Source organism: Heteronotia binoei, chromosome 1, assembly GCF_032191835.1.
Source record: "Heteronotia binoei isolate CCM8104 ecotype False Entrance Well chromosome 1, APGP_CSIRO_Hbin_v1, whole genome shotgun sequence".
NCBI lineage: Eukaryota > Metazoa > Chordata > Lepidosauria > Squamata > Gekkonidae > Heteronotia > Heteronotia binoei.
In genome coordinates, this window is record NC_083223.1 from 278,310,514 (window position 1) to 278,326,531 (window position 16,018).

Consider the following 16,018-nt stretch of genomic DNA (forward strand, 5'->3'; position numbering starts at 1 on the left):
AGCAGCTATTTTATCCAGGGAACTGACTTTGGTAGCCCGGAGAGCACTTATTCTGGAATATCCTCAGAACTGAATAACTGATCTCCGATCTACAGAGATCAGCTCCGCTGGATAAAATACAGAAGCAGACCAGGCACTGAAAAAATACAGTGATATGCAAGTTTGCTATCTTGAAGCACTGAAAATGTATAATCTATATTTGCCAAGTCCTTTTACAACATATCAACACATATCAACACATATAACTTTATAACAATTACAATAGCCACACTCCAAGGTTCATACTTAAGACCTCGTGTTCTAACACTCCTTTGTCAATTTCAGTGTCCAAAATAATGTCTTAATCAATGTTGATTAAGTCATGCACCTTGATGAATTTCAACAAAAGTCCACACAAAAAGAGAAAGAGAACTCACCTCTGAGCCAGTTTGGCGTAGTGGTGAAGTGTGCGGACTCTTAGCTGGGAGAACTGGGTTCGATTCCCCACTCCTCCACTTGTACCCGCTGAAATGCCCTTGGGTCAGCCACAGCTCTGGCAGAGTTGTCCTTGAAAGGGCAGCTGCTGTGAGAGTCCTCTCAGCCCCACCCACCTCACAGGGTGTCTGTTGTGGGGGGAGAAGATATAGGAGATTTTGAGAGCCCTCTCAGCCCCACCCACCTCACAGGGTGTCTGTTATGGGGGGAGAAGATGTAGGAGATTGTAAGCCACTCTGAGTCTCTGATTCAGAGAAAAGGGCGGGGTATAAATTTGCAATTCTTCTTCTTCTTCTCTTCCAGTATTTAAGGCTGTCTCGGTGCTCTTCTGCTCCGTCACTCATACGAGTCATTTCTAATGGCGCGATTGTGACACAAAAATGCACTGCAATGACACCATACATACCGATACATTTTACATATCATATCCCTGCCTAAACACACCAACTTACCCACAGATGACACCGTCTTATGCATGGATCAACACATTCTGTACCCAGGCTGTTCCCCACGGAATGTTTTCATTGTCTTTCTTAAAAGTGGCAATCTCCAATTTGATTCTACTAGCTTTCTAGATCCTTATAATATCCAATAAAATAGCTGCTTTGGTTGGCAACACTAGGACTGCTGAGCTGCTTTTTGAGCACATCTTTGCAGCCATGAGGACTAGAGACTTAAAAAAAAAAGAAAGCATAATCTCTGAAAGATTAATTCCACAACTAATGCTTCGTCAGTGCCTCTGAAGAATTGCGTCTCGCGACCACCCATCGTGGCCCCCACTCCGTGTCAGGTTTGATCTCAGCGGGTGCTCCCCGCCCCCCCTCCCTTTGCCTCTCCCCTCAGGCTTCGTGAGTTTCGACAATCCTGCCAGCGCTCAGGCCGCCATCCAGGCCATGAACGGCTTCCAGATTGGGATGAAACGCCTCAAAGTCCAGCTGAAGAGGCCCAAAGATGCCAACCGGCCCTACTGAACTGCCGCCCACCAGGTGAGTACCTCAGCAGTTAGGTGATCCCAGCCAGAGCCGTTGAGAGTGGAGAGAGAGAGAGAGATGCCGAGAGGCATCACAGGTACTGGAGGGCAGGGGTCATAACCTTCAGCTCGCTTTCTTGCAGGCTCTCGTCAGTTCTTACTGTCCCTGATCATCTCTTTTTGATGATCATTTCAGAGGGTAGCTGTAATAGGATAGCTAGGAACACCTTAGAATAGAGACCATCAAGTTTTTTGGGGGTGTGATTTCTTGCAAGTTAAAGTTCCCTTTGCCAGAGCTCTGACTCTCGAAAGGTCGTACCCGCAATGGTCACTAAGGAGCTACCGGAACGAAATCTACCAGCTCTTTTCAACGAGAACTACCTAAGAAAGTGGCAACGTGGTATATAACAGAAAGAAAAGCAACCAGCAACTGTGTACAAACCACACAATAAAATATATAAATCATATAAAGTCTCTCTTTGTTGTCTCTGTTTGTTTCGATTGGCTCTATGAGGAAGCATTCTCATGCGAAACGTGATCCGAAAGTCGACGGGCATGTAAAGGACAATTACCCTTGGAGCCTGGATTTTCAAGGAATTTGGATTCCACAGACAATTGAACAAGAGGAGTGAAGAACGAAGCAGTTTCTGGACATTTGATTTTTGAGCCTTGTAGATCCTTTTCCTTAGTGATCTTTTTTGTGTACTGTGTTTTTGGTATTATTTCAAACAAACAGAGACAACAAAGAGAGACTTTATATGATTTATATCTTTTATTGTGTGGTTTTCACACAGTTGCTGGTTGCTTTTCTTCTTTTCAACGAGAGGCATTTTCCCCCTGACACGAGATGGTCCAAAAGGGAAGGTTTACGTCGAAGGCCCTGCAGGGCACCATTTGGTCCAGAGTTTCAAGCACTGTCCTCTCGTTCTCTCTTTCGCTCGCTCTGCTACTTGCTGTCCTAATTTGGGACCAATGCAGAGAACCAATCTTTCCAAACCGGCTGGATGAGAACAAGCCACCTTGCCCTCTTTCTCCCCCACCTTCCAGAGCACACAGAAGATTACCTGTGCCCTCCCAGGTACAAGAGAGAAACATGATCCAGGGCAGATTCTCCCACCGCCCTCACTGCTGAACCCATTCATGTTATGCCAGCTCAAAACATGGGGCACATCAGGTGGTTTACCCAGGGGGTAAACCCAAAATCATTGATTCTCATCCCAGCCTAACCTCTACATTTGCCTACGTTTACTCTTTAGGCTCTACAAGATTTACTTCTAGAGCACATAGAAGTAAGCATTTACCTGGTCTCAGAACAGCCCCTTCCTTCGCATTCCTGGGCAAGACACTATTCTGGGTGAGCTTACTTAGGCAAGCCAACTGCAGTGATTTACGCAGAGATTTAACAGAAAGGCTCCTTGGAGGTGGGTAGTTCTAGTGCACATCTTTAGGGGGAGTGATTAAATCCTGCGCACACGTGTTACAGAATTTGCAGCCTTCAAAAAGAGACTGGTTGCAAGGAGAGAAAGCCAGAGCAACGACTGAATCTTGCAGAGACGCAGCAGGCAACCTCCTCGCCGGATGAGTTGTCTGGAGGTTTTACTTACTCCCATAAGGTCTCTCTGAGAGCCATTTAAGGTTCCCAGCTCCCTCTTTTAATTTCCTTTTAAAAAGAAAGAACGAAATAAAGAAAATCTTGTTCAGTTAAATTTTGAAATGAGATTAGAACAATGAGATTGGGCATATTCGTTTCATCGTTCAAGGCAAATTGAAGCTGAACGTGTAGGCATTTTCTTTGCAGGGAAATTTCCTATGCCCCTAATCAGAAGTTCCGGGGGTGCGGGTCACTTGTGACCAGGAGCAAGCTAAGCCAAGCTGGGCCTCGGAAGGGTTGTGGCACTAATGCCAACCAGTGTGTTAGGCTCACCCGCTGGGCTCAAGTCTGATTCAAACGAGTCCCTTGGCACTGTCCATACTGCAGGGACCGCGTGGCTCAGCTAGCAACAGGGCTACTTTGCCAACCTTTAGGGGGAGTCTAGAGACATCCCAGAATTACAACTGATCTCCAGAGATCAGTTCCCCTGGGGAAAATGGCAACCTCAGAGGGCAGACACTATGGCCTTATTCTCAGCTCAATTTACATCTGAAAATCTACCTTCTCCAAGCTCCTCCCCCAAATATCCAGGAATTTTCCAATCCTGAGCTGGCAACCCAGCAGGGTCTACTATGGATGATGGTAGGCCAATATCCCTCCAATGTGGGCTACTGAAAAAACCACTCCCTGAATCTTCTTCTGTTGGCTATCAAGGGATCGAAGAGGTACCCAGTTGCTGATCCCTAATCTAATCTATAAACCCTCAATCGCCCCTCAATGCAGATATTCAACATTGTTTCCACAAACCTGCAACTTCACCTAAATTTGAAGACAATCCCTAGACCCTGTCAGTTTTAGGGTAGAAGTGTGCATGAAACGAGGGAGGTGGGGATTCATAAGTGTCCGTCCGTGGCGTACGTGTCCCATGCCTTTGTTCTGATTAACCGTCTTGTTCTCTTGTGTGCGTGTTTCTCATATCTCTCTCTCTATAGTTTGAAGCGAATTTCTCTTGGCGTGACTTTTTTTAAGTTTCTTTTGTCGTTTATGGTGGTGGTGTTGTATTGTGGGGGTCAGTGTAGATAGCCCCTTGTTTTAATTTCTCAAGGAAATGTTTTGCACATTAAAGAGACAGAGTTTCAATGACCCATGGGTGTTTTCCATCTGATTCTCTGGAGATTGCTCTCCTGGTAGCGATGACAGCCCTGAAAAGAACATTTTCAATTAAGTGTATTCTAGGAAAACCGACTGATAGTTTCTGTCCCAAAGAATAAGGTGACAAGAAAGGTTTTTAAAAGCAGGTCCCTCTAAACTGCTGGTGTATTTTTTCCCCCTTTTAAGTTAATAGGGTCCAGCATCAAATGGGTAACAGATTGATTCGGATAGCGAAAAATTCATTAGGCTAGTAATATGCAAGACCTAAGTAAGTTGTTAACGAGAAGATATATAGGCGGCCATTAATTCACAAGGTTAACACACACAGGGAGTAATAACGTAGGGAGGCATTGTAACCTCAGCAACAATCCAACTCATGGATGTTCATTCTGCATGGGACTGTGATCCATGGTTATTTGAAGGGTCTGCCATTTGCTTTAACCAAAGACATCCTAGTGTGACCTTCATCAATTTACAAAGAGCCACCAGGGTGGAGTAGTTAAGTGTCAGACTAGAACTGTAGAGGCCGGGTTTCAAATCCCACTCAGCTATGGAACTGACTGACTATGGACTAGTCACTCCTTCCAGCCTGACCTACCTGATAGGGCTGTTGTGAGGATAAACTGCAGGACGGGAAAACTACGTAAGTTGTCCCAAGCTCCTCCCATTACTTTAAACAGGAGCCCTCCTCCCTCGCACTCGTATGTACCTTGTATTTTGAAAGAAAGTTATCCAAAAGGAAGATATTCCGTACCACTTCCCTGAGAACTAAATAAGGGTTGAAACAATGGATGACGCAAATGATGAGGCTGCTGCGGAAAATAGCAGCCGCGCTAGAACATTCTTGTGGCAACCTGAGGTCCTGATGTTGCACATTTCTCTGCCCGGTCTCCTGACCTCAGCATGGCGCTAAGACAGCACTGCTGTTTCTAAGGCTATTACTTATAAGTTGGTTCCGAGTCATAGGCAGAGCTGGATTTAGTCCGTAAAAACCACTGAGAAGTGAAAGTGTTTCAAACATGAAGTGCAAGGAGCTCTTGCCTATGTCTGAAGAAGGCTTCCCATGTGAAGGAAAACATCTCCCCTAAGGGGAACAGATTAATGAGATCCAACCCAATAAGAGCACAGGCACTCATTGTGAACTTCTCGAGTAATCCCCGAATAGTTTAAAAGACACTGCAAATTCAACATATCCAAAATTATCTATTCTTTTTTAATTTTCCTGATCGATTGCATAGGGGTTTTACAATGGTCCAATAATCAAATTCCCATCTTGTCTCTTTTAATGTGTAAGTAGTTTTTCTTTTGAATTATTGTCATCCCCCCACTCCTTTCTTACGTAAACATTAAAAGAGAAGAATTTTTTTTTCAAGAAAAAGAAAACCAAAAAGAAACCAAACACCCATTTTCTTTCTTTGCCGCCTGAAACCCCACCCACCTCCCCACCTCCCTCGGCAGGGTACCAATCATATCTTGAGACGACTCTGTTGCTAAGCCACCCTTCGCTGTCGCGGGAGACCTAGCTCCGCCCCCCTTGTAAGTTGCATCCAATGGAATGAACAAAAAAAAGTGGTTGTATCTTTTTTTCTTATTATTATTATTTGGAAAGACAAAGAAAACGTCATGTGATCCGAGTTGCACTGTTTTGCATGACGTCTGCGTGACTTAGCATTACTGGATGTGCCGTGAGTTTCTGGAACGTAGTTTTCGTTTGGTGAAGTGCCTCCCCCTTCCTCCTGCCCAACGTGCCCACACACAAACTCTCACACCCACACCCACACATTCGCACGCCCTAGTGCAAAAAAAGAGAATCTTGATTCGATTTCTAATTGTATGTGACATCCCTGTTGCCTCCATTTCTTTTGATCCCCTTTCTGCTCTACTATCCCCTACACCTGCATTTCTTCAATCACCTTTAAACCACTGTTGTCACCATATTGCTGTGGGACTTTGTATTATTATTTTTAAAGATTTCCTTGCCTGTGCCATGTTTGCTTGTCCGTATGGTTTGATTTCTCAGATGTGTTGGCTGGTGGCACCATGTGGTTGGTTTGTGCTTCTCGTTCTGTGGGCAAACATCAGACTTCTCGCCACAGCTTCTGCGTTCCATCCCACCCACTCCCTCCCACATTTGCCACACGAGTCCCTGATGTGCTTTATTGAGGTTTTATTACCTGCTTAGCTTATAGTTTTCTGTCTCCAGATTCACTTTGCAGTGCTTAGGACGAGGGTAGCTGAAAATTAAGATAGTTTCAGAGGATAACCATGTTGGTCCACAGCAGAAAAGCTCTATTTCAGTCCAATAGCACCTTAAAAACCAACAAGATTTTTGGGGTATAAGTTTTTGAGAGTCAAAGCACTCTTGGTCAGATACAAGACAAAGGGAGCTTTGGGTCTTAAAAACATATACCATCAAAATGGTCTCTAAGGTGCGTCTAGACTCTAATTTAGCTATTCTGTTGAGAAAACATTACAACCTAGAAGTTTTCAATTGTTTCCATAAGACTGGGCTTTTCGCGGGATTGTAGAACTGAGTCCCAATCATACAGAACGACCACAGAGAAAATTTCTGCCTGCTGTCCCAGTTCAAACATTAGCCTTGTGCAAATCTGGTGAAATTATCTTTTAAAACAGCTGTCCCTCAAATGGGTATCCCATGGAAAATAATGGTCCTGAAAGTACGGAACTGGAAAAAAACCCCCCCAAAAATCAGCAATCGTGGGGAAAATCCCACTCTCTGAATCCCAGATCTGAAACTATAACAATTTTTTTCTCAGAGCAGACCTCTAATTCTAAGACCCATCTTATGGGTATTTTGCTCCAAGGAAGCAAAAATAATTACCATCTCCTTTGAGTGCTGAAAATCCAGCTACGAGGGAGTCTGATGACCGCTTTGCCATGCATTCTCTATACAGCCACAGCAAACTTGTAGCAGGGCAATACTGTTCGATTACTCCAGGTTTGTATGACAGCGGACCTGGACTGGCATTTGGTGGGTGGCTGAAAAGGAGGAAGTTTCTCTGACTCCTCTCTCCACATTTTTGTCTCTCAGAAAAACGAGAATGACTCGTTTCTCAAGCCAGGTCATGCCGGAAAAAAAGTATCCTAAAAACCATTGCGATTCGCATCATAACCACTTCTCTCCACCCATCCTAGGGCTGTCAAAAACAATCAGGGGAAAGTCTTAGGGGAAAGTTTTCTCCTCCTCCTCATGTGGCAAAGGGGATCCTCCGACTGCTACCAGCTATCCAGATATCTCTTTTCACAACTCTCTTTCCCATCCTTCCCACTCACCCCTCAAACCTAAATGCATGCTTGCCTGCCCCCTCCCTCTTAGCCAGCTCCCTTCTCCTCCTTCCACCTTGCACGGAGATATCCTCCATCTCTGCTCCCCGCCTTCTCAGAGCCTGGGTTGTCCTCCACCACTGCCCCATTCTGGCGCTCCCTGATTGGCTGTTCCATTGCAACCATTCGTGCCTCCGGAACCTCATGTGCTACTGTGTGGCTGCTTGGCCAGAGTGCTGTTCCGTCACTGGGAATCCAAGCTTCGTAAGGGCCTTTTGTCCTTTGGTTGTCGTTTTTCCTGTTGTCGTCGTTGTCGTGGGTTTCTCCTGTGTTTTGCTTTTGTTTCTTTGATGTCGTCGTCATCAGTGTGTGTGTGTGTATGTGTACTGAGAAGCATCGTGGGGCCACGCTGACACTCTTTGGAGACCAGACGCCAAAGACTGCTGGCTCCACCGGGCGGTTTGCAAGGGGTAGGGGCTAATTCCCAAAGGAGGGACGAGAAGATCCTCCATGCTCTCCCCCATCACTGACTGCGAAATTATTCTTGGAGGCCTGATGGTTGATCCTAGCAGCATCCGGCCCTTTACGTAACCCAGGGAGGATAGGGGTAGGGGCTAATTCCCAAAGGAGGGACGAGAAGATCCTCCATGCTCTCCCCCATCACTGACTGCGAAATTATTCTTGGAGGCCTGATGGTTGATCCTAGCAGCATCCGGCCCTTTACGTAACCCAGGGAGGATAGGCTCCTATCAGCAAAGGGATGCACCCATGGTCAAAACAGAAGCCAGTGGCAGAGGTAGGGGTTCACCTATCCCAACGTGACTTAGAGAAGATTTTACGAATTCAAGATGTGACTCGTATCACCCAGATCCTACCCCTCTGGGGTGAAGCATACACTCCAGAGACAAGCATTATTTCTTTTCCTCCTTGCCTCGCCATAGAGGGAGAGACGGGTAAGTCCCGAAACCTGGCTGGGTTCCCCCACTTATCATCTTGGCGTTCTGTGTTGCCCTTGGAGAAATGGCGGAATGGCAGAAGGAGCTATATGGATGATCCTGTACAGTTTGCATTGCATTTGGGGGGGCCGGGCTGTTGGAATCCTGGGAGGTCAGCGAAAAAAGGGGAATGCTGCATTCTAGGAATGGAGGGAGGGGATAAGATTCCAGCCCCAGTTCTCCCCTCCCCAGATCTTTTGGCCCTTATCCGAGGACCTCCTACTTCTTACAAAACAAAGGGCTGCTCACACCCACCAACTCCAAAATATGCAGGGGGAGACGAGATCTTGCAAAGTCCTTTTGCATTGAATAGTTCAGGTCAAGAGAAGCTTATTTTAAGTAATTTGTAATGAATAAAAGGTCGAGCTCTTCCCCCCACTCTCGGTATGAAAGCTTAGGTTCCAAATAGGGCCATTACTAGTCTTTCCCTAGACTTGGGGGGGCTCCCCAGCCTTTTTTCAGCCTGTGGGCACATTTGGAATTCTGTCACAGCAAAAATGGCTGCCACAAAATGGCTGCCACAGGAGGCGAAGCCAGCCACAAAATGGCTCCCATAGGTTACCTTCAGTCATACGGTGAAGATCCACGCGCTGTGGTGGTGGCTGCTGCTGTTCAAGCAGCGGTTTTAAAAATCTGCACTGCCAATCAGATTTCCAGTGGCCAATCAGGAGCCTGAATAGGCAAAGGCCCCACCTGGATCCACCCACTTTCTAAAAATGCTTGACAAACTTCAGGAAAGGTGTCTGCGGACGCCATTGTGCCCACAAACACCATATTGCAGACCCCTGCTCTAGACCTGACCCCGCCCCCCAAAAACCAGAACTGAGTTTTCCAGAAAGGGGGGGGATCTGTACCTGTTCACAGAGCAAGCCCTTTTGCCCCCCCCCCACCCAAAAAAGCTCTGAGTTGGTCCTCAGATTTTTTTTTCACTTCATAAGAACATAAGAGAAGCCATGTTGGATCAGGCCAACGGCCCCTCCAGTCCAACACTCTGTGTCACATAAGAACATAAGAGAAGCCATGTTGGATCAGGCCAACGGCCCCTCCAGTCCAACACTCTGTGTCACATAAGAACATAAGAGAAGCCATGTTGGATCAGGCCAATGGCCCCTCCAGTCCAACACTCTGTGTCACATAAGAACATAAGAGAAGCCATGTTAGATCAGGCCAATGGCCCCTCCAGTCCAACACTCTGTGTCACATAAGAACATAAGAGAAGCCATGTTGGATCAGGCCAATGGCCCCTCCAGTCCAACACTCTGTGTCACATAAGAACATAAGAGAAGCCATGTTGGATCAGGCCAATGGCCCCTCCAGTCCAACACTCTGTGTCACATAAGAACATAAGAGAAGCCATGTTGGATCAGGCCAACGGCCCCTCCAGTCCAACACTCTGTGTCACATAAGAACATAAGAGAAGCCATGTTAGATCAGGCCAACGGCCCCTCCAGTCCAACACTCTGTGTCACATAAGAACATAAGAGAAGCCATGTTAGATCAGGCCAATGGCCCCTCCAGTCCAACACTCTGTGTCACATAAGAACATAAGAGAAGCCATGTTAGATCAGGCCAATGGCCCCTCCAGTCCAACACTCTGTGTCACATAAGAACATAAGAGAAGCCATGTTGGATCAGGCCAACGGCCCCTCCAGTCCAACACTCTGTGTCACATAAGAACATAAGAGAAGCCATGTTAGATCAGGCCAATGGCCCCTCCAGTCCAACACTCTGTGTCACATAAGAACATACAAGAAGCCATGTAGGATCAGGCTAATTGCCCATCTAGTCCAACATAAGAACATAAGAGAAGCCATGTTGGATCAGGCCAATGGCCCCTCCAATGCAACCCTCTGTGTCACATAAGAGAAGCCATGTTGGATCAGGCCAATGGCCCATCCAGTCCAACACTCTGTGTCACATAAGAACAGAAGAGAAGCCATGTTGGATCAGGCCAGTGGCCCATCCAGTCCAACACTCTGTGTCACATAAGAACAGAAGAGAAGCCATGTTGGATCAGGCCAATGGCCCATCCAGTCCAACACTCTGTGTCACATAAGAACAGAAGAGAAGCCATGTTGGATCAGGCCAGTGGCCCATCCAGTCCAACACTCTGTGTCACATAAGAACAGAAGAGAAGCCATGTTGGATCAGGCCAGTGGCCCATCCAGTCCAACACTCTGTGTCACATAAGAACAGAAGAGAAGCCATGTTGGATCAGGCCAATGGCCCATCCAGTCCAACACTCTGTGTCACATAAGAACAGAAGAGAAGCCATGTTGGATCAGGCCAGTGGCCCATCCAGTCCAACACTCTGTGTCACATAAGAACATAAGAGAAGCCATGTTGGATCAGGCCAGTGGCCCATCCAGTCCAACACTCTGTGTCACATAAGAACATAAGAGAAGCCATGTTGGATCAGGCCAACGGCCCATCCAGTCCAACCCTCTGTGTCACATAAGAACATAAGAGAAGCCATGTTGGATCAGGCCAACGGCCCATCCAGTCCAACCCTCTGTGTCACATAAGAACAGAAGAGAAGCCATGTTGGATCAGGCCAACGGCCCATCCAGTCCAACCCTCTGTGTCACATAAGAACATAAGAGAAGCCATGTTGGATCAGGCCAGTGGCCCCTCCAGTCCAACACTCTGTGTCACATAAGAACATAAGAGAAGCCATGTTGGATCAGGCCAGTGGCCCCTCCAGTCCAACACTCTGTGTCACATAAGAACATAAGAGAAGCCATGTTGGATCAGGCCAGTTGCCCATCCAATCCAACACTCTGTGTCACATAAGAACATAAGAGAAGCCATGTTGGATCAGGCCAGTGGCCCATCCAGTCCAACACTCTGTGTCACATAAGAACATAAGAGAAGCCCTGTTGGATCAGGCCAGTGGCCCCTCCAGTCCAACACTCTGTGTCACATAAGAACATAAGAGAAGCCCTGTTGGATCAGGCCAGTGGCCCATCCAGTCCAACACTCTGTGTCACACGGCAAAAAATTTTATATACACACACACACACACACACACACACACACACATTGTGGCTAATAGCCACTGATGGACCTCTGCTCCATATTTTTATCTAAACCCCTCTTGAAGGTGGCTATGCTTGTGGCCGCCACCACCTCCTGTGGCAGTGGATTCCACATGTTAATCACCCTCTGGGTGAAGAAGTACTTCCTTTTATCCGTTTTAACCTGTCTGCTCAGCAATTTCATCACCCCAGAAGTTGGCAGGTGTGAGCCGCCCATTTTGGTAGGGCACCAATTTGGTAGGGCTGGGTTGGAATTGACTCGGGACGGCACGGGTCGCAAACCCAGGATTCCAAGTCAGCCAGCCTCCCTTCTCTGCATGTCTTAGGCTACCAGCCAGCTCCCGGTCTCTGTTAGCCAGCAGACCCTCACCCCACCTCCAATCGGGGAAAAAATAGTTCAGATTAATATGTCCTCTCTCTTTTTTGTCTCTCCCATGCCCCCTTTTCTTTCTCTCTCTCTCTCTCTCTCTCCTTCTCCCCCTTTTGTGCCTCTCTAGGTCTGGAGCTCCACGAAAGAGCAAAGCCCCCTCCCCAATTTGACCCCACCCTCCCATTTCCTTTCCTTCCAACAGATCTCAGAAAACCGCTCACCCTCCCAGAGCTCAAGGGACCCCGCTTTCCTCCCCAGCTCTACCCAGAAACGATCTTCCACGGTACCGATCGGCTCCCTCCCAGAGGTTGGAGATGACCAAACCAGTCCGCCGCATCCTTCTGTCCCAGCCCACTTAGATGCCACCCTCCCCTTGGCACAGCCAATCCTGTGGGCAAAACCACAGCGCTCAAAAGAACCGGAATGGACCAGCTCAGGTGTCGAAGCCAGGAAAACCTTCTGCAAGAGAAAATTGAGCTTCGATGTGGAAGGTCAAAGGGGGCGTGGAAGAGGTTACACGAGATTGTCTTGGACAAACTGTTTGCCTCTGCTAGGCAGAGACCGGGTTAGTTGCCATGGATCCGCCATACCAGGAGCCTTTGTAAGAACAGAAGAGCAGCCATGTTGGATCAGGCCAATAGCCCATTGAGTCCTACACTCTGAGTCAACACAGTGGCCAAAACATCAGGAAGTCCCCAATCAGGGCCAGAACTCCAGAAGCCCTCCCACTGTGACCCCTCCCCCAACACCAAGAACAGAAGAGAAGCCATGTTGGATCAGGCCAGTGGCCCATCGAGTCCAACACTCTTGTGTCACACAGTGGCCCAAACCCTGGAGCCATCAGGCGGTCCGCCAGCAGGGCCAGAACTCCAGAAGCCCTCCCACTGTTGCCTCCTCAGAAGACAGAGCAACACTGCCCCAGACAAGGACACAAAAGAAAGCAGCACACTGCCTCTGAACACAGAGGTTCCCTCATGGTGTAGTGGTTACTGAAGGATTCGCCAAGCTTTTTTTGCAGCTGGGGGCGCCTGTGGAATTCGATATCTCTCAGCGAGAACTTGAGGTGGATCTGTAGTGCGCTTCACAACCAGAAAACTCTATCAGCATGGATTTGTAAGAAGCTGCCACCAGCAGGAAAAAAAACACTCCCAGGGATTCCTGAGCAGGTAGCTCAGAGACACATCAGGCAGCCTCCTCCAAGGGCAGGCTATGCTCTGCTTCTCTGCTTTGGGATCAATCAAAAGACCCAATCGTGCCTGCTGCAGAAACGAAGCAAAACGAATCCCATCCTCCAGCAGACACTGAGGGCGGAGCCAGCGCAGGGAATCATGCAGAGAGGCAGCAGGCAGGCTCCACTGGGGACAGGCTTTTGAGGAATCACAGGAGAAAACTTGACCTATTTCTTACCGCACCCAAGTGGTTCTCGCAGAACACGGTCTGGGAGTTAACTGCTGTAATCCTGCTCATGACATGTAGGAATGCAACAGGTAAAGCTTTTCCTTCCACACGATGCCACAAACAGCTGGGGGGGGGGGTGTTAAAGATACAGAAGCACTGGTGTGTGTGTGGGAGGGGTGGGGTTGGGACCTTACTGCAAATATACTCCCCTGACCTGTAAGCGCAGAAGAATCTTCTTGGTCCCGCTCCCTCCCATGTTTTAGAATCACAGAATCGTGGAGTTGGGAGGGACCCCCAGGGTTATCTAGTCCAACCCCCTGCACAACGCAGGAACGTCACAAATACCTCTTCCCCCCCCCCCCCAACAACACACACCCAGCGATGCTTGCTCCATGCCTAGAAGAGGGCAAAAGAAAAAGAAAAACCTCCAGGATCCCTCTCCAAACCGGCCTGGATCAAAATTGCTGCCTGACCCCAGAGTCAAGCGTGACGTTAAAGAATCACAGCTGAGCTAAGCCCCAGAACAGAGCAGGCGGGCAGTTTTCAGCCTTTTGCACGGCACACCGGATTCTGAGGATGCAGAACGAAGATGGTGTTCAGGGACACAAGAGGGCCTCCTCGAAAACCCAGAATCGGCTGGAGGCACACCTGTGAAGCAGGGCTTGGCTTAAAAAACCTGGGAGCAAAGCACAGGGCCTCTTCTTGAAGAAGCTCTTGGTGCAAATCCTACACTCCCAAGTGTACTCCCTTCCTTCCGGGATCCCCCTTGGCCTACCACAAGAGGCATTTGAACCAGGAGGTAGAACTGACCGCAATGGCCCCCGAGCTGACATCTTCTTGGCCCCACCTCCTTTGAGCAAATCTTCCTCCTTCCTTCCAAAAGATGGAGGAACGGGCTAAAGACAGCCGTTGGACTGTCTGATAGAGGCTCCAAGAAAAGAACTTGGATTTGGTCACCTTTTCAAACACCCCCCCCCCCCACTTCATGTGCCCGGGCTGTCCAATTCCGTCACGACCGCTGCAGAACTTGGCGCTGAACTTTCTCGAATTCACACGAACCCTAGGTTTTGATCCAATCGATCCCGAGAGCTTCTGTCTCTTGCTCAATCGTTCTACCAAAACCACCACTTCAAAACTCTCTCCGCCATTCCCTTGTGACGCTCCTCGAGCAACTCTTTTGCCCCTCCTGGCCTCACCTGGATGCCTCCCAGATTTTTCAGAACCTGTGTCTTTCCCCCGGTGAACCAGACTCCAAAGGCCAGGCCCAACCCAGTCGCAAGCGGCTCCATTGAGGCTCACAATCCCAACCATTTCCCGCATGTCTGAATCCTTTTCTTTTTGATTTTTACATAGAAAGAGAATGTTTCACCCAGGAAACAAAAGCAAAAGGGGGGGAGGAGTCTGTGCACTTAGTTCCAGGGGCGAACCAAGTTCACCGGAACGGTACCAGGGCCCATAACCTGAAGACAGCCACACTGTTACCTGAGCAGTTGGACAACTTGTTAATATTCCATACAGTGCTGCAGTTCAGATGGATGGCAAAAAAGGGACTTCTACCCCTCACCAACAGGGGGGATAAAGAGGGACACAAAATCGCTTGGGGGACAGAACCGACGCTGAAAATGGCCCACGCTCTCTAGCAACCCCCTCAGCGAACTGGATTCTTGTACCAGCGCCACTTGTCCAACATCGGTCCTTCCCTCCGCACCAAACACGCCCTTCTCGGTTGTCTCGGCGCGTGTTATTATAGTCAATCCTTTAAACCCAGAGCTCTTGGTCCAGTCCAAACGTGGGCGTGAATTTCTCTCCTGTCCCTCAGCCTTGAAGAAGAGTTTCACCACCCGTATCTTTGCCCATCGCTGGCCTTTAAGACCGTGTTTCTGTTTCCCCGAGTCTCCATAAGTTGTAAAAAAAACAAAGAAAAATCTACAAAAAAGCCCCCAATCCTAACAAGCTCTCTGTCTATGCTCAGAAACCTCTCATGTCTCACGCCGCTCTGAAATCAAGGTTATCTCATAACGGAAAGAGAAGAAGAAGAAAATAATATGTTTACAGTCTCTTTTGCTGATTCAGTAATTGTAAATAATTCCAGGAGATTAGTTACAATTAAATTTTAAGAAAGGGGTTTTGATCCATTGCCGTTTTACCTTTTCTGATTTTAGAGGATTTTAAAGCTTTCGTTTCTTTTCTCTTTCTCTGTCTCTCTCTCTCTGTCTCTCCCCTTTATCCTTTGATTTTCCCTTCTGGGGTGGGAGGGCGGGGTTGTTACTTGGTCATTTTATTTAGAAGGACAAAAAAAAAGGAGAAAAACAAGATGAACTTTTAGTGACGGGGAATAAACAAAAAATCAAGAGTTGGATTATATGTTTCAGATGATATCGCTTAAGTTATTGATTATTTATTGCTGTTTACTTTTAATAATTTAAATTTTTTTCTGTCTAAATAAAACAAAGTGGAAAAGCAAAGGTGAGCAGTTATTTTTGCCCTTTCTTCAAGGTCACTTCGTAATGTTCAGGAACTCAGTCTTGGGAATGGGTTCAGACTTCAGACATCAGAGCAACCCTGCCTAATCAGACCCAAGTTCTGAATCTTGTTTCCCACCCTGGACACATGAATGCCTCAGGGAAGCCTGCAAACAGAACATCAGAGAAGCCATGTTGGATCTGGCCAGTGGCCCATCCAGTCCAACACTCTGTGTCACATAAGAACATAAGAGAAGCCATTTTGGATCAGACCAATGGCCCA

The 16,018-nt window shown here is 47.7% G+C and overlaps 1 protein-coding gene across 3 annotated transcripts in view; it reads left to right on the forward strand.

Annotated features, from left to right (window-relative positions):
• Positions 1 to 12,260, forward strand: part of CELF3 (CUGBP Elav-like family member 3) — a 176,418-nt gene extending 164,158 nt beyond the window's left edge. Inside the window, exons 12-14 of one of the 3 annotated variants that reach the window (XR_009556244.1) lie at positions 1,318 to 1,460; positions 5,646 to 5,723; positions 12,003 to 12,260. Coding sequence is in view for 2 of the 3 variants with exons in the window: in XM_060256140.1 (XP_060112123.1) it covers positions 1,318 to 1,445 (128 nt within the window). In the remaining variant the exon portion in view is untranslated. The remainder of the gene's footprint in view (positions 1 to 1,317; positions 1,461 to 5,645; positions 5,724 to 12,002) is intronic. The other 2 variants (XM_060256140.1, XM_060256151.1) reach the window with 2 other exon arrangements.
• The last annotated feature ends 3,758 nt before the right edge of the window (positions 12,261 to 16,018 follow it).